General features: G+C 43.2%; 1 protein-coding gene across 2 annotated transcripts in view; it reads left to right on the forward strand.

The window, feature by feature from the left end:
• The window catches only part of LOC124046024 (proto-oncogene tyrosine-protein kinase Src-like), a 41,461-nt gene extending 23,107 nt beyond the window's left edge, over window positions 1-18,354 (forward strand). Inside the window, exons 2-12 of one of the 2 annotated variants that reach the window (XM_046365952.1) lie at window positions 8,134-8,398; window positions 8,731-8,830; window positions 11,798-11,815; window positions 12,531-12,629; window positions 13,088-13,191; window positions 14,574-14,723; window positions 14,869-15,024; window positions 15,545-15,801; window positions 15,931-16,084; window positions 16,267-16,398; window positions 16,657-18,354. In XM_046365952.1, the coding sequence (XP_046221908.1) occupies window positions 8,143-8,398; window positions 8,731-8,830; window positions 11,798-11,815; window positions 12,531-12,629; window positions 13,088-13,191; window positions 14,574-14,723; window positions 14,869-15,024; window positions 15,545-15,801; window positions 15,931-16,084; window positions 16,267-16,398; window positions 16,657-16,865 (1,635 nt within the window). In that variant the 5' untranslated portion in view covers window positions 8,134-8,142 and the 3' untranslated portion in view covers window positions 16,866-18,354. The remainder of the gene's footprint in view (window positions 1-8,133; window positions 8,399-8,730; window positions 8,831-11,797; window positions 11,816-12,530; window positions 12,630-13,087; window positions 13,192-14,573; window positions 14,724-14,868; window positions 15,025-15,544; window positions 15,802-15,930; window positions 16,085-16,266; window positions 16,399-16,656) is intronic. The other variant, XM_046365954.1, reaches the window with a different exon arrangement.
• The last annotated feature ends 576 nt before the right edge of the window (window positions 18,355-18,930 follow it).

Consider the following 18,930-nt stretch of genomic DNA (forward strand, 5'->3'; position numbering starts at 1 on the left):
GAGGAAGTGTCTGAAAAGGCGTATTAACCTTTCAACCACAATCAGAATCACTTTATTCGCCAAGTAGCCTACATTTACACATGCCCAGAATAGGTGCTGCCAGCAATAGACAATGTACAGACAGAATAGACAGTCAACATTGTCACCATACAGAATAGACAATATACTTTATTAAATACATTAAACAAACATAAAACTCTGGAGTATAGGCTGATTTACAGTGAGGATATTTAATATGCAGTGGATGAGACACACAAAAGACACAAAGACTGGCTTGCTGTGCTACCCGTCCTCTTTGTGTCTGCTTGAGTGTGTGCACTGACTGCGCTCTAACCTGGCTGCACTGTTAGCGACTGTACAGTAAAACTACCCCGTTGTACAGACATACCCTTGGGGGACATATCGACTTCCTCTATCCCCATTGCCCCCTCTCGCTCCCCACCAGCCCCCCTTTCCTTCCAACAACCAGCCCCCTCACACACCCTGACGCCGGCTGGGCTAGAAATGTAATGAGCCCCCCTGGTTCAGCTTTTCTTCCTCATGAAAAGTGTGTGTGTGTGAGTGAGAAAGATGGAGGCTGGCAGGATAGACTGGCTGCTGCTGTGTCCTAGTCTACATCGGATCCATAGGAATCTCCTCAGCTGTTTGATAAGCAGCAAGAGGCTATGGGGCCTCCGTCTCCAATCTCCTGGCTACCTGCCAAGCATGTGTGTGCGTGTCTCTCCTCTGACAGACGAGAAGCATGGATAGGTCTCAGAATGTTCCCCCTGGTGAAAGAAGGGTGTTTTTTCTTTGTGTGTCATACATTTTTCCAGCGTGTCATCAGTACATTGCAAGCCTCTGAGAAGCTGTCTGTCACCCTAGCCTTGCTACCTTGGTTTAGTTTAGCAGGATTATAGACAGACACATGGCAGCCTGGTGAATGACTCCACTACCACACAATGACTGACTCCATAATTAGATCAACGGGATAGAAAGTAGCTGAATCCTTTGGATCTTACTTTGGAGTTTGGTTTAGTTACTTTGGAGTTTGGTTTAGTTACTTTGGAGTTTGGTTTAGTTACTTTGGAGTTTGGTTTAGTTACTTTGGAGTTTGGTTTAGTTACGTTGGAGTTTGGTTTAGTTACGTTGGAGTTTGGTTTAGTTACGTTGGAGTTTTAGTTTAGTTACTTTGGAGTTTTAGAATCCCAAATTAGCTACTGAACATGCAGCAGCTACTCTTCATGAGGTCCACATAAAACACACAAAGTACATGGCAAAGTACAGAACAGTTATAGACAATAACAACATATTACAGATGCACAAAGATCATGCCCCCAAAACGTGCTAACCTCTCACCATTACCAATAACAGGGAGGTTAGCAATTTTGGGGAAATGATATTTATGCATTTAACTTTCTCACTCATTATTCATGATTCATTCAGGATTATCCGTAATCCTGGTAGCATCCACATTAATGTAGAAGTGTTCAGAAATATATTCTTATTTACAGTAAAAGTATCTCCATAATGACACACTACATTATTTACCATTAATTTCTACTGGGCACAAAATAATTTGAAACATGACCAAAATGAACTGCAAATGTATCCAACAAGTTTGTAGAGTCACAAGCTTGATGTAGTCATTGCGTGCTAAGAATATGGGACCAAATACTAAACTTTTGACAAAATGTAATACATCAAGGAAATTTGTCCAAATACTTGACACCTTCAAATGGGGGGACTAGATACGTAGTGCTTTAATTTCTAAAGTGTAAAACAGATATGTACATGACCTCAAATGAAAGGTGACATTCTGTGCTGTCGCCTCATGTGAAAACATTTGATATCAAATGATATCAATGAGACAAATGACAAGTTTGAGCTTCGCTGTACCAAATAAATACGTAGGTTAGTGTGTATCCATCCATAATAGTAGTGGAGGATTGAGTGCCTAAATGATCCTGGATCTAGTGTAATGATTACATGCACTAAACTGTGATTAGACTGAGATGCATCATGTGTTTATAGCTGGAGCCTCTTCCGAAGAATGCTGGGAGCTTCGGAGTAAAGAGGCAAGAGTCTTTAAGAGATCTTAGTACCTTAATTGCACGTTAAAGTGTAAACTCTCCTCATAGGTCATTGTTTTACTCTGGACAAAATCTCTGGTGGAATTGCAGCTCTTGGTTTTTATTTTTTATTTGATTGAACCTCCTTTTATCCAGGCGATTCTTCTTGAGATAAAAAGAGAGACCCACTTTGTTTAAAGCTGCTACAGTACATGCGATTTATACAGGCTGGTCGTGTGATTACACAGACTGATACAGCAACATGTCAATATTTATGCTCAATTGAACTCTATCCAATTATGTGTCCGAGCCCATTTGTAAGCCTTATGGCCGGATGGGCTGAGTCGCTTTGGGCAACATGTTCACAGCATTCATTTGGAGCAAATGAGCTCGAGCGATGGCACGGCAAGCAGGTCACACTATTCACCGGGTGGTAGGGGGATGTGAATGAGAGGTTAGGTTGGGTACCGTACAGCCAACCCTTTGCTCTGACTGGTAGTGAGTCTATTGATCCTGACTCATTAATATCAGTGTGTGGAAACTAGAGCTTGGCTACATGGGTAAAAAAATCCATATCGCAGTAAATTGCCTGAATTATGCGATAACCATAAATAAAAATGTGTTTGGAACGGCATCTTTTTTTTAATGATCCTTTAAACTACTCCTAGTTTTGTTTATAGCCATCATTGTCCCATTTAACAATCACCCATATTAGCAAACGTATTTAATTTCAAACTTCACATTTCCCTAGTATGGGCTATTATCGCTATGAACGATGTCAGCAAAATGCCCGCGATAAGGGATCGGTATTGTCGGCGACGATCATTTTCGGTGTAAACTGAAGTCTGTGGCTATGTCCTCTGCCCTGTGCCATTGACTAGTGTTGTAGTGCCACTGCAAAAGCCATGATGGCGGAGAGCAACGTGCTCTGCCATTTGAACACTGGAGGCCATACAGTGGCACAAAGCCATGATGGCAGAGAGAAAAATGATCCATGTCCATACACTTTAGTTGCTGATTTCTTGCTCTCTTCACATGATCTTTCCCATTCTGTCTTTTCTGTATTTCATACATTTCATATTCAATCATCTCTCTTGGGGTGGAGAAGCCTCTGTTTGGTATGTTGTGGGTGGGTGTGGGTGAAAGCTAGGATGAGGGGTCTTACATCTGTGGCTTCCTGTCTGGTGGCTGAGGAGTGGCAGCTGCAAGCCCATCCTTAGGGAAGCATTGGTTAAGCATATATTATTGCTGCACATGACTGTACTTCTGTGGGTTAGAATATAGCAACTGTATGGCTTCCCATGTATCTCTGGTTTCTGCTCTTGGCCCTGCCCTCTTAAGCAGCCTGGGGTCAGCGAGGTGAGTGTTCAAATATAAAAAAAATTATCAAAGTTTATTGATCACGAACACAGATTTGCAGATGTTGCACTGTGAGTGCAGTAATGCCTAGCAATACACACATTAACCAAAAATGTAAAATAAAGAAATTATGACACATCAGAACGAGCAATGTCGGGGTCCAGAATATAAATATTAGGGTTGTCCCCGACAATTTTTTGTTTGTTGTTGTTGAGTCTTCTGTTCTTTTGACCAAACGATAGGTCGAACTTTTAAAATGTGTATTTTACCATCTATAGACACTCCCTATGTAGGCTACTGAGCTTGTCTGACGCTTTAAGCATTGCAATTAAAAATGAAGACATACAAATGACTAAAGAGGGAGCCAGAGATAAATATAGCTTAACTAGAGGAAAGGGAACCTGTTCCTGAGCCTCCTCCACCCACTGCTGCTGGTCTTAGCAGATTCTACTGTTATGCTCCTGAAGTTGCCGATAATAGGCTACACCAGCGGTCGCAAACTTTTTCCATTTGGAGAAGTTATCCTACCATTTCTACTGATCTGAGTGCTAGTTCTGATTTTCATATACACATATTTGTGGAACAGTTTTTAATTTAATTTATAATTAAAAATATCTCAATGTGGTTTAATAAAAATTCTAAACGAAAATTATACAAATCTAAAACTCATATTGCCATTGCCAATATGTAAAAATAAACATAAAGCCAACAAGGAACTTGAAACATTGTATAATCTATAGTATTAACTTGGTCCGGCTTGAAGCTCGTGCTAGCGAACATTGTATGGAATATTCTGGGTCCTCCAGGGTTTCCCACACCAATGCACTCCAGACAAACAGACACGGCTCTAGGCTATTTTGTGCAAGGGATAAGAAGTAATCAGGTAGGCCTATTTTTATGATGTTTCCACCGGATCAGCGCATCACATTTGTTTCCCCTGTCATGCCGAGTGCTAATCGAAGGCGAGAGAGCTGGTTTTTACAATGGGCTACGTTGAGGAACTGTTATCATTCTCAATGGATGTAAAAACAGACTTCGTTCACTTGCCGTTTCAGGCGAAGCAAAAACAAATTTGAGAAGCGCCACAGTGATGGAGAGTTAAGACAATCAGAAATGGTATCAGATCCCCAAATTGGCACATTTATAGGCCTACACTTGCACGCAGGCCAGGTAGACAAGTCTGGAGCGCTCCGAACAAAAGACAGTGAGTAATTGACAGCTCATAAATGGAATGAAATAAACACAAACCTTTTTCGCACCAGTGTAGCCTAGATTGTGTGCTCCTCCACTCCTCCAATGACAATAGAAATACTGTAGTAGTAGTAATAATAATAATCTCAGCAAAAAAAGAAACATCCCTTTTTCAGGACCCTGTCTTTCAAAGATATTCCGATTTTTACGAATTAACTTCACAGATCTTCTTTGTATAGGGTTTAAACACTGTTTCCCATGCTTGTTCAATGAACCATAAACAATTAATGAACATGCACCTTTGGAACGGTCATTGAGGCACTAACAGCTTACAAACGGTAGGCAATTAAGGTCACAGTTATAAAAACTGAGGGGCCTCAGCTCTCTCCCCTATCGGGGTTAGGTTTGGGCCACGGAGCTCCGACCGCCGAAAGAGGCCTTTCTACTAACTCTGAAAAACACCAAAAGAAAGATCCCCAGGGTCCCTGCTGATCTGCGTGAATGTGCCTTAGGCATGCTGCAAGGAGGCATGAGGACTGCAGACTGTTACTTTTGATTTTTACCCCCCCCCCCCCATTTGTTCAGGGACACATTACTCCACTATTCTGTTAGTCACATGTCTTTGGAACTTGTTCAGTTTATGTCTGTTGTTGAATCTCGTTCATACAAATATTTACACATGTTAAGTTTGCTGAAAATAAACGCAGTTGACAGTGAGGACGTTTCTTTTTTGCTGAGTTTATATTGAATACATTAACATAAATTTCTGTACCCAAACAAGCTTTGTAGATTTAGAAATGATTGGAATTGGCCTCCCATGTGGGGCAGTGGTCTAAGGTACTGGATCACAATGCTAGCTGTGCTACTAGAGATTCGGCACTAGAGATTCTAGGTTTGAGTCCAGGCTGTGTCAAAGCCGGCTGTGACTGGTAGACCCATGGGGCGGCATACAATTGGCCCAGCGTCATCCGGGTAAGCAGAGGGTTTGCCGGCAGGGATGTCCTTGTCCCATCACGCACTTACAACTCCTGTTGTGGGCCGGGCGCAGTGCACGCTGACATGGTTGCCAGGTGTACGGTGTTTCCTCTGACACATTGGTGCTGCTGGCTTCCGGGCTAAGTGGGAATTGTGTCAAGAAGCAGTACAGTGGTCCTCTGTAGCTCAGTTGGTAGAGCATGGCGCTTGTAACGCCAGGGTAGTGGGTTCGATTCCCGGGACCACCCATACGTAGAATGTATGCACACATGACTGTAAGTCGCTTTGGATAAAAGCGTCTGCTAAATGGCATATATTATTATTATTATTATTAGTACGGCTTGATTGGGTTGTGTTTCGGAGGACGCACGGCTCTCGACCTTCGACTCTCCCGAGTCCGTACTGTGGGGTTGCAGCGATGAGACAAGACTGTAACTACCAATTGGATACCACGAAAAGGGGATATTATTTTATTTATTTTTAAATATAAAATAAGGAATTATGGGAATTAACCTCTCTGGGATATGTGGGACGGTAGCGTCCCACCTCGCCAACAGCCAGTGAAAGTGCAGGGCTCCAAATTCAAAACAACAATCTCATAATTAAAATTCCTCAAGCATACAAGTATTTTACACCATTTTAAAGATGACAATTCTCATTAATCCAGCCACAGTGTCTCATTTCAAAAATGCTTCACAGGGAAAGCACCACAAACGATTGTTTAGGTCACCACCAACTCACAGAAAAACACTTTTCTAGCCATTTTTCTAGCCAAAGAGAGGAGTCACAAAAAGCACAAATAGAGATCAAATTAATCACTAAACTTTGATCTTCATCAGATGACACTCATAGGACTTCATGTTACACAATACATGTATGTTTTGTTAGATAAAGTGCATATTTATATCACCAAAATCTAATTTTACATTGGCGTGTTACATTCAGTAGTTCTAAAACATGCTGGGATTTGTGCAGAGAGCCACATCTATTTACAGGAATACTCATTATAAATGTTGATGAAAATACAAGTGTTATACATGCAATTAGAGATATACTTCTCCTTAATGCAACCGCTGTGTCAGATTTTTTTTAACTTTATGGAAAAATCAAACATGCAATAATCTGAGTACAGAGTTCAGACAACAAAGCAGCCAAAAAGATATCCACCATATTGTGTAGTCAACATTATTCAGAAATAGCATTATAAATATTCACTTTGATGATCTTCATCAGAATGCACTCACAGGAATCCCAGTTCCACGATTAATGTTTGATTTGTTCGATAATGTCCATCATTTATGTCCAAATAGCTTCTTTTGTTAGCACATTTGGTAAACAAATCCAAACGCGCGTTCAGTTCCAGCCTTAACGTCGGACGAAAAGTTAAATACGTTAATATATAATAATAATATATAATAATATAATAATATATAATAATATATAATAATAATATAATAATATTATTGTGGTAGAGCACAATAATAGCTCAGTTGGTAAAGCATGGCGCTTGTAACGCCAGGGTAGTGGGTTCGATCCCCGGTACCACCCATATGTAGAATGTATGCACACATGACTGTAAGTCGCTTTGGATAAAAGCGTCTGCTAAATGGCATATATTATTATTATTATAAATACGTTATATTACAGCCCATAGAAACATGTCAAACTAAGTATAGAATCAATCTTTAGGATGTTTTTATCATAAATGTTCAATAATGTTCCAACCGGAGAATTCCTATGTCTGTAGAAAAGCAATGAAACGAGAGCTAACTCTCTCATGACCGCGCCTCAGAGCCTGTGGCACTCTGCCAGACACCTGGCTCAATCAGCTCTCATTCGCCCCCACTTCACAGTAGAAGCCTGAAACAATGTTCTAAAGACTGTTGACATCTAGTGGAAGCCTTAGGAAGTGCAATATAACCCCATTTACACTGTATATTGGAATGGCAAAGAGTTGAACAACTACAAACCTCAGATGTCCCACTTCCTGGTTGGATTTTCCTCAGGTTTTCACCTGCCATATGAGTTATGTTATACTCACAGACATCATTCAAACAGTTTTAGAAACTTCAGAGTGTTTTCTATCCAAATATACTAGTAATATGCATATATTAGCATCTGGGACAGAGTAGCACGCAGTTTACTCTGGGCACCCTATTCATCCAAGCTACTCAATACTGCCCCCCTGTCACCAAGAAGTTAGTGGTAAATGTACTACTGGTGTGCCAACCCTGCGGCCTCCAATGGATCAATCCACGCAGACAGGCGTGAAATATGATATGTCTCATGTGCTATATATATTTGCTACTGCTCGACTAAAAAAATATTGGTCGACCAACAGCCTATTGGCCAAACAAAATAATATACAGTATCTAGGTATCGAATGGTGTTTGGCTGAAGATTATTCTAGCTATTCTAAGCCTATACCATCATGTAGAAAGGAGAAGTCTGAACTGTGCAATATCTTATTGGATTAATTAAACAGCTCAAACTCCCAGCATTTTATTGTCTTTGCTTAAAGTGCAAAAGCTCATAAGTCTCTCTGTCTGTCTTACAGGCTTAGGCCATGGGGGGAACCAAGAGCAAGCCCAAAGACGCAGGCCTTCGGACACGGAGTCTTGATGGTAACATCAGTTTAGGAGGAGGGGGTGGCAGCTACAACATCAGCCCTGCCCAGCACACCCTCACGCCCAATCTGAGTCCAGCAGTGGGCGGAACACGCCGGTCCACTCAGCCGCTGATCAATACCCCGGAGCTGGCACTGTTTGGGGGAGTGGAGTCCGCCAATAGTGTCACGTCTCCTAACAGAGGGACACTTGCAGGTAAGACTGTAGGGCCCAGATACCCCACTAATACCTAGAATGGAATATAAATAAATGATTAAATCACTATAGTGATTAATTTCACTAAAGGTAAGATTATCTAAAACAGACAGAGGTGCATTGAATGCTACTTATTTGATGCTACTGACTACTGTAGTACATGCAAATCTTATTCAGTACAATGTATGTTTTATACCCTTTATGGAAAAGCTACACAGTTTACTCTGCATATATGAATAGTACTGTATTTTTAAAAATGGTATTGCAATATCACTTAATATTTGATGACCCATCCTCTGAGGTATGAGTGTCTGTCTGCATCTCCCCCACAGGAGGTGTGACGACGTTCATGGCGCTGTATGACTACGAGTCTCGCACTGCCTCCGATCTGTCTTTCAGGAAGGGGGAACGGCTACAAATAGTGAACAACATGTGAGGCAACTCCACACACACTGGGATGAGTTTTTCAAGTATCACGTTTGATTAGTCGTATGTACGGGAAACGCATGATATACAGTTGAAGTTGGAAGTTTACATACACTTAGGTTGAAGTCATTAAAACTCGTTTTTCAACCACTCCACAAATTTCTTGTTAACAAACTATAGTTTTGGCAAGTCGGTTAGGACTTCTTTGTGCATGACACAAGTCATTTTCCCAACAATTGTTTACAGACAAGATTATTTCACTTATAATTCACTGCATCCCAATTCCAGTGGGACAGACGTTTACATACACTAAGTTGACTGTGCCTTTAAACAGCTTGGAAAATTCCAGAAAATGATGTCATGGCTTTATAAGCTTCTGATAGGCTCATTGACATTGTTTGAGTCAATTGAAGGTGTACATGTGGATGTATTTCAAGACCTGCCTTCAAACTCAGTGTCTCTTTGCTTGACATCATCGGAAAATCAAAAGAAATCAGCCAAAAAATTGTAGGCCTCCACAAGTCTGGTTCATCCTTGGGAGCAGTTTCCAAACGCCTGAAGGTACCACGTTCATCTGTACAAACAATAGTACAAACAAAAGTATAAACACCATGGGACCACGCAGCCGTCATACCGCTCAGGAAGGAGACGCGTTCTGTCTCCTAGAGATGAACGTACTTTGGTTTGAAAAGTGCAAATCGATCCCAGAACAACAGCAAAGGACCTTGTGAAGATGCTGGAGGAAACGGGTACAAAAGTATCTATATCCACAGTAAAACGAGTCCTATATCGGCATAACCTGAAAGGCCGCTCAGCAAGGAAGAAGCCATTGCTTTAAAACCGCCATACAAAAAGCCAGACTACAGTGTGCATCTGCACATACATTTTGGGGAAATGTCCTCTGGTCTGATGAAACAAAAATAGAACTGTTTGGCCATAATGACCATCGGAGAAAGGGGGAGACTTGCTAGCCGAAGAACACCATCCCAACCATGAAGCACGGGGGTGGCAGCATCCATGTTGTGTGGGTGCTTTGTTGCAGGAGGGACTGGTGCACTTCACAAAATAGATGGCATCATGAGGAGGAAAATGATGTGGATATATTGAAGCAACATCTCAAGACATCAGACAGGAAGTTGAAGCTTGTTCGCAAATGGGTCTTCCAAATGGACATTGACCCCAGCATACTTCCAAAGTTGTGGCAAAATGGCTTCAGTACAACAAAGTCAAGGTATTGGAGTGGCCATCACAAAGCCCTGGCCTACAAACCGGACTCTGTTACAACAGCTCTATCAGGAGGAATGGGCCAAAATTCACCCTACTTATAGTGGAAAGCTTGTGGATGGCTATCTGAAATGTTTGACCCAATTTAAAGGCAATACACTCAATTAGTATTTGGCAGCATGTAAACTTCTGACCCACTGGGAATCTGATGATTAAAAAAATAAAGCCGAAATAAATCATTCACTCTACTATTATTCTGACATTTCACATTCTTAAAATAAAGTGGTGATCCTAACTAACCTATGATAGGTAATTTATACTAGGATTAAATGTCAGGAATTGTGAAAAACTGAGTTTAAATGGATTTGGCTAAGGTGTACGTAAACTTCTGACTTCAACTGTACATTGTCCAACGAAATACTTACTTGCAGCTTCCTTCTAAACAATGCAACAATAAGAATAAATCAAATATAAGAATATGAACATAAACTAAATGGCCCAGTAGAATAGAATAAACATATTAGCATAAGATGAGGATGGGGACATATCCCCAGGGATAGACGCACATGCCCCCCCACATTCTCGCTCTCTCTCTCACACACACACACCGTAGTCTGCATGTCTGGTCTCTTGCTGCGCTGGCTGGCTGTTTTGCCCCCAAACCCTGTGTCAGTCACCCGCCCTTTGTAAAGCCCGTATCCATAGAAACAGTCTCCCTTTACCAGTATCTGTTTTGTGTGAGCTGACACGTTTTTGTTGTAGACTTCCTATTTTCTCCTGCTCATTCATAGAAGTACAGCTGTTCATCTCACTGGTGCGTCCACTTGGAGGCTGATATGTTTCAACCCCCTTCCCGTTTGTTACTAGCCCCTTCCTGCTGCGACTAGCCCCTTCCTGCTGCGACTAGTCCCTTCCTGCTGCCTCTACCTTAGTTGAAGTCTTGCTCGATAATTGTCTGCGAAATAACTGTCATTTAAATGTATATGTTAAAGTGACAAATGACCATTCATTCTAATAATGTCAGTCTGTGCTGCTTTTACAAATTTGAGTCTTTCTCTAATCAATAGAAGTGCAGTGGGACCATATTCTAGTGAGCCGAGCCCCCAATACTCTAGCTACAACAAAGTGTTGACCTAGAAGGCCTGAGCTGAGGACAATAGAACTATAGTGGATTATTGTGATTAGTGCATCTGCCCCCAAAGCTGTTACAGCTATTCCCTTAGGGTTACCAGGTCAAATACGTCCACTCTGTGAACTCACCGAGATATGATAACCACAAGATAATGTTTCACCATTTCCTGTGTTATGAGCCAACCCGTTCTCAACTTTATTTCTGCACCATGCACTTGGTATCGTGTTCTGAAGCTTTCTTGGTGTTAATATTAGGTCTGCACCAATTATATTATCTGTCCTCTGTTTTAGGTATGCTGCTGAATGTCTCTTCTTTCTATGCAATCAGTCAATAACCTTGTTTCCATGTACATACAGTGTGATCTTTAGACAGACTTCTGGTTTAATGGCTGTACTGTATGTCTTTGCAAAGGGAGCTAGGTTCCGCTGTAGTGTTGGGATGGGGGGGTGGCGGATACCTGTTGTAATGGTTCTGTATACTGTATCTCTAACTAGGAATCTGCTTCGCTAACACGCTTTCTGTCTCTTTTTTTTAACCCCATCCACCCCCTTCGCATCTATTCTCTCTCTCCATCTCCCCAAACTATTTCTCCGTACCTTTTTTGTAATTGTATGTAGGAGAAAGTTGAACAGCAGGTCAGTGAAGCTTCTCTTGTCTTTGGTGTCGTGTGTGTGTGTGTGTGTGTGTGTGTGTGTGTGTGTGTGTGTGTGTGTGTGTGTGTGTGTGTGTGTGTGTGTGTGTGTGTGTGTGTGTGTGTGTGTGTGTGTGTGTGTGTGTGTGTGTGTGTGTGTGTGTGTGTTCACGTCACTAATACATCATAGTTGCTGGTTCACATGATAACTTCCCGGCATTTGGTTAATGGTGTCATAGTACACGTTTGTGTTTGAATCCACCCTGCATCCATTCCTTTAGTGTTCCTAGTAGTTGTAGGGTTGATTTCCTGGACACAGATTAAGCCTAATCCTAGAGAATCTATTGGAGTTTAATGGAGAATCTTCATTGACGCATCCTCTTAGTCCGGGAGTTTTAATCTGTCTTCACGAAACCGCCCTGTAGTCTACGGATATTGTAAATCATTTCCTCCCGTTGAGTCGTCCCTGTATGAGCGCGTGTTACTGTTTCACCGTAGTCCCGGTCTATTGGAAATGTGAAGAAGAGCCTCTGTGAAGACTGTATTCAATATTTGCCTCCCAATGTGAATGTACTGTGTGCAAAGTGTTTCCTTCACTCAAGAGTCCTGTCTTAAGTATCCCACCATATGAAGTAGAATCCAAATCACCCCACGTAAACTGGAATCACAGACTTGCAAAGGAGACCATCTGTGAAACCGTTCCGTTCTTGTCTCCGCAGAGAAGGGGACTGGTGGCTGGCTCGCTCTCTGACCACTGGAGAAAGTGGTTACATCCCCAGCAATTATGTGGCTCCTTCCGACTCCATCCAGGCAGAAGAGTAAATCCCTCCCTCCCTTCTCTCTCTCCTCTCTTCTCTCTTCTCTCCTCTCTCCTCTCTCTTCTCTCCTTCTCTGATGGAATTCAAAAGGAGCTCCATCTACAGTATCTCTCTATGCACCTTGAAGGCATACACACACTCCACAAGCTGACATGCACAGACACACACGTGGATAATAACACACACACAAACTAACCTGTGTAATGATTCCATTTCTTACCTTTATCCTACCAGTCATCTCAGATTGCCTATGGCTTCCAGGTAAGGGGCAGTAATCAGAATGCAATACTTCTTTGATTGGGGCATGCACAGAAGGCAGTTATATCGCGCGCGCTCTCTCTCTCTCTCTCTCTCTCTCTCTCTCTCTCACACACACACACAGCCACACTTTTTTTTCTTTCTCCCTTCCTCTCAACCTGGTCCATGTGTCCCCGTGCTCTCTTCCCTCTCTTCCCTAGGTGGTATTTTGGGAAGATCACACGTCGCGACTCGGAGAGGCTCCTCTTGAGTTTGGACAACAGGAGAGGGACGTTCCTGGTGAGAGAGAGTGAGACCACCAAAGGTGAGTGTCTGAGGCTGGCATCTCCAGTGGAAACACCTCATAGATTTCACCAAAGCATCTCCACTGACAATTAAGACCACATTGGAATGCTGGCCCGTGGGAATTGTCCTTTTCTGGGGATCAAGCCGTGTAGCTGTGCAACCATGTTCTTTTAAAATAGCTATTCCGCAACCCTTTTATGTAGAAAAAGCTAACCTCTGATTTCTAAACTAAGAATTGAGACAAGGATTGTGTGTGTGTGCCATTCAGAGGGTGAATGTGCGACAAACAATGTGGGGTCCTTTTGAAGGGGGTATAGAAATACACGTCGGGTGCACCGGTTTGTGTCAAGAACTGCAACGCTGCTGGATTTTTCATGCTCAACAGTTTCCTGTGTGTATCAAGAATGGCCCAACACCCAACAGACATTCAGCCAACTTGACACAACTGTAGGAAGCATTGGAGTCTACATGGGCCAGCATCCGTGTGGGACGCTTTCGACACCTTGTAGAGTTCATGCCCCGACAAATTGAGGCTGTTCTGAGGGCAAAAGGAGGGGATGCAACTCAATATTAGGAAGGTGTTCCTAATCATTTGTTAACCTTTTATTTAACTAGGCAAGTCAATTAAGAACTCATTCTTATTTACCAAGCATGTGACAAATAAAATTTGATTTGTGGATTCGATGTGACGCCCCTGGGGCACAGCGGAGTTCGATGCCTCTGATCGTCAGCTGCTGCACTACAGCACAGCCACAGTAGTGTCGCGCACACACGCTCTCCATGGGCGGAGCTCAGCGGAGAAAGAGAGGGTAAAGAGAGGTGGAGGGAGGGGGCGGGTGGGGGGCGTTGCCGGGAACTGAGTGGGAGCAGTGGGGAGCCCTCGGGTGAGTGAGTAAGACAGAAGTAGGTCATTGAGGAACCAGGGGCGCGTTTAGCAGGGCCCTGTGTAAGTTATGTAAACATGCCTCTAGATAACAAAGAATAAGGAATCATGTCGGCTCTATTCGTGAAATCTCTATCTGCAACGTTCGACAACCAGAGGCATATCACCCAGTTTAAACAGAGAGGGAAGGAGGGGGAATTGCCCAGGGGTTCTTTGAGTTCACTCGTCAGGCTGGCTCACTGGGCTGGTGCCGCCCTCTGGTGGCAGACTGGATGTAATTGTTTTGTTTTGTGGGACCACAAGGAATGGAACGTGGTTGTGAACACAAAATATATATAATAATATACACTAATAAAGCCATTTCTTTCAAACTATTCTTCCTTTGGGCCTCAGGAAGACTAGGAGTCGCTAAAGGCATCATCTAATGGAAATGTGAATAAAGGATTAGACAATATTTCTTGTCCAAGGTTATCTTGCTTGCTTTACTGATTTCCTGTTTCTAATGTACCTCTTCCTAGGTGCCTACTGTCTGTCAGTCCTGGACTATGACAACACTAAAGGACTGAATGTGAAACACTACAAGATTAGAAAGCTGGACAGTGGAGGCTTCTACATCACCTCACGCACTCAGTTTAACAACATACATCAGCTGGTCACACACTACCACAGTGAGTCACACACTGTACAAGTGTAAACATCTCAACCAATTACCTCTAAGCGAATACCTCTGAGAAGAGACTATGCGTGACGAACAAATAACACTACCAGAAGGTGATATTAGAGCTCACCGTGTTTTCTTCCCTGTCCTCTCAGAGCATGCAGACGGACTGTGCCACTGTCTGACTGAGGTATGTCCCGTACTAAAGCCTCAGACCCAGGGGCTGGCCCGCGATGCCTGGGAGATCCCCAGGGACTCTCTATGCCTCGACCTCAAGCTGGGACAGGGATGCTTCGGAGAGGTCTGGATGGGTAAGACAGCCTCTCTCCACTACGAGCTAATTGAACTGTATATAAGAGTATGAATAGTGTGTAAATAGTATATTTGTTGTCTCTTGGTGTCTTTCCAATATATAACTCTTATTTCATTTGAATTGTTTTATATATATATATTTTAATGTAACTGTTCTGTACTTTGTCATGAATTTGTACGTTTTTATGTGGACCCCAGAAAGAGTAGCTGCTGCATGTGCAGTAGCTAATGGGAATCCTAAAAAACAATGCTATGTTGTGATTTAATAAGTTACTTTATGAATCAGTTGATCAGTGGGATCCATTCTGATCTTCAGCCTACTCCCTAAACCAGCTGATCCTCTCAAACAAAGCAGAGGGTACTGCCATGTAGAGGAACTAAACATGTCTACAGAGTGCATTTGTCATTGCATCGACACATTCCTTGGCAGTTGGCACATATTTGACAGTTTTGAAAACATAATCTGACGCTAGAAATGGTTACCACAACAACACAACTAGCTGTGCAACCTTTATGTAGGCACGTGGAACGGGACAACGCGGGTAGCGGTCAAGACCCTGAAGACCGGTACCATGTCCCCCGAGGCATTCCTTATGGAGGCCCAGGTCATGAAGAAGCTGAGACATGAAAAACTGGTCCAGCTGTACGCCGTGGTGTCTGAAGAACCTATCTATATTGTCACGGAGTACATGGGACAAGGAAGCTTGTTGGACTTCCTGAAGGGAGACATGGGAAAGATGCTCCGCCTTCCTCAGCTCGTTGACATGGCCTCACAGGTAAGCAAGTTTAGAGATGGTCAGTGTAAATACTGTCTAGTATTACACACACACACACACACACACACACACACACACACACACACACTGGCTGTTTTAGTCAAACCTAAACATGTGTCTTCTCGTCAGATTGCCTCAGGAATGGCGTATGTAGAGAGGATGAACTACGTCCACAGAGACCTCAGGGCTGCCAACATTCTAGTGGGAGACAACTTGGTTTGTAAAGTGGCTGACTTTGGACTGGCCCGTCTCATAGAGGACAATGAGTACACTGCCAGGCAGGGTAAGACCAGTAGAGGGGGCTGATTACCATCTCTTCCTTTTGTCTGTCTCTGTTTTTTTCTCTCTCTCTCTCCTCTCAATGTTTTGGCCCGCCAGACCAATTGGCATGCATTTTTATTCTCAGGTTTTCTCACCACAACTTGAATTAGAGTATTGTCTGACGTGTGTCTCCTACCCTTGCAGGAGCAAAGTTCCCCATCAAGTGGACGGCTCCTGAAGCCGCGCTGTATGGCCGCTTCACCATCAAATCAGACGTCTGGTCGTTCGGGGTCTTACTGACAGAACTGGCCACCAAGGGGAGAGTACCATATCCAGGTAGCAACTGTGAATCTGCAAAGATGTCGCTTTGGTGAAAGTATCCCTTGTCTGATAGAGTTGCTTACCACTGTGAGCACATCCCAAAGACGCACACTGCTGGCAAGCGAGTCTACCTATGTGAAGACACTGTTGGCCGTTAACCTTTTTGAAACCATGAAGGTCAATGCAGTATCTATCTCTCCTGCCATTCGGCCCCTGTATAATGATGTTTGTGTTCTCCCTGTCCCTTTCCTCTCTCTCGCTCTCTCCCCCCAGGCATGGTGAATCGGGAGGTGCTGGACCAGGTGGAACGTGGTTACAGGATGCCTTGTCCTGCTGAGTGCCCTGACTCCCTCCATGACCTCATGTTCACCTGCTGGAGGAAGGACGCTGAGGAGAGGCCCACATTCGAGTACCTGCAGGGCTTCCTGGAAGACTACTTTACCTCCACTGAGCCACAATACCAGCCCGGGGAGAACCTTTAGTCGAGAACCTGAGGTATTATAGGGCTCCTGTTGGAAGGGGAGAGGGGAACGGTGCTTTGGATACAGCCAGACTGACCTCTGTTGCACCTGGAACTGAACTCCCAATGACCACACACCTGCTCCTGACCTATAGTATAATTATTCAATGTGACGATATCGTTAGTTTGTTACTTGATTGATGTTGATATCCTTCTGATTTTGAAAAGGACAGCACTAATCTACTGGTTTATTTTGAGTTCATCTACATTCATACCTGTCAGTAACTGTGCTCCTATTGACATTGTGCGGTAGCTCCACCCCCCCCCATCTCTTTAGAGGTACACCTTTGGAGATCTAAAGAAATAACAGATTTCTCATATCCCTATTGGTTCCTCTCCAATGAGATTCCATGTTTAAGGATGGGTTCTTGTTCTGGTATGTCTTCCAATCTATTCCCACAGACTGCTTGAGAAGCAACTCTGAGGGGTACTGTTGTCAGGATATCGCTTTATGTTTTTGATCAAATTTGTTCTAAAACCTGGAATATTCGGTATTATAATCAGGCCACAGTTATTTCAGATGAACATTTCCCCTCTACATTGTGGCCATTCTTGTCAGCTTGAGGTGCTGTTTGTAGTTGACCGAGGTGGGTGGAACTTTCACTACGCAGACACTTCCATGAAACAAATTAGAATTGCTATGCATGGAATACCCCTCCCCAGGCACTCTTAAAGAAGATGAGAGGAGAATATTGTTTGTTATTTTTCATTTTATATTCACAGCGTTTCTAGAAGAAGACTAAAAAAGGCTACTGACGATCACTCAGTCTCCTCTCAGGAAGGGGACCATGAGTCCTGCTGCAATGTTTTTGTGCCAATGCTGTAAATTACTATTTTCTACTCTCTTCATTGTTTTAAAGTTTTTCTTTGTTCTTACTACAAAGTTCAATAAGCGTTGCCCTGTAATTATACACACTATTTGTAAATCATTCCCAAATGTGTGTTTTGAATAATACCATCCATCTGAATAATACCATCCATATTCCATCAAATATCTAAGGCATGTATTTTAAGGCTTTGGTTGTTCAAACATTCAGATTAAAACTCCAATGTTCTGCAATGGTTTTTAGTTATTTTCAGGAAAGGAGTAACCCTAAGACCTTTCACAATCTATTATTTGAGAAGTGATATCAGTGCAGCCGCTGGTTGAAGGTAGACTCAGCGAAATGACGTTGCCACGAGCAGCACTGCAGATATTGAGATGAGCGAGATGCAAAACTTCACTCACATAGTCACATCCAATATCTGCGCATGTGCACGGGTTCGCTACATGCTGTTACAGCATGGTAGCCGGGCGAAGTTGAGCCTTGGCAAATTAATCCACTCTGCTGTTCATTCCTGCACCTATGTCATATCGCTGAGTCTACCTTCCAAAAGTAAGTGGACATCTGCTCGTCGAACATCTCATTCCGAAGTCATGGGCATCAATATGGAGTTGGTCTCTCCCCCCCCCCCCCCCCCTTGCATCTGTGACAGCCTCTACTCTTCTGGGAAGGCTTTCCACTAGATGTTGGAAAACTGCTGTGAGGATTTGCTTCCATTCAACCATGAGCATTCGTGAGGTCGGGTACAGATGTTGGGTGATTAGACCTGGCTCACAGTCGGCGTTCCAATTCATCCCAATGGTGTTTGATGCGGTTGAGGTCAGGGCTCTGTGCAGGCCAGTCAAGTTCTTCCACACCGATCTCGACAAACCATTTCGGTATGGACCTCACTTTGTGCACGGGGGCATTGTCATGCTGAAACAGGAAAGAGCCTTCCCCAAATTGTTGCCACAAAGTTGGAAGCACATAATTGTCTAGAATGTCATTGTATGCTGTAGCATTAAGATTTCCCTTCACTAACCCGAACCATGAAAAACAGCCCCAGACCATTATTCCTCCTCCTCCAAACTTTACAGTTAACATTATGCATTCGGGCATAGTTCTCCTGGCATCCGCCTCACCCAATTCGTCAGTCGGACTGCCAGATGGTGAAGCGTGATTCATCACTCCAGAGAACGCGTTTCCACTGCTCCAGAGTCCAAT

Source organism: Oncorhynchus gorbuscha, linkage group LG10 (assembly GCF_021184085.1).
Source record: "Oncorhynchus gorbuscha isolate QuinsamMale2020 ecotype Even-year linkage group LG10, OgorEven_v1.0, whole genome shotgun sequence".
Lineage (NCBI taxonomy): Eukaryota > Metazoa > Chordata > Actinopteri > Salmoniformes > Salmonidae > Oncorhynchus > Oncorhynchus gorbuscha.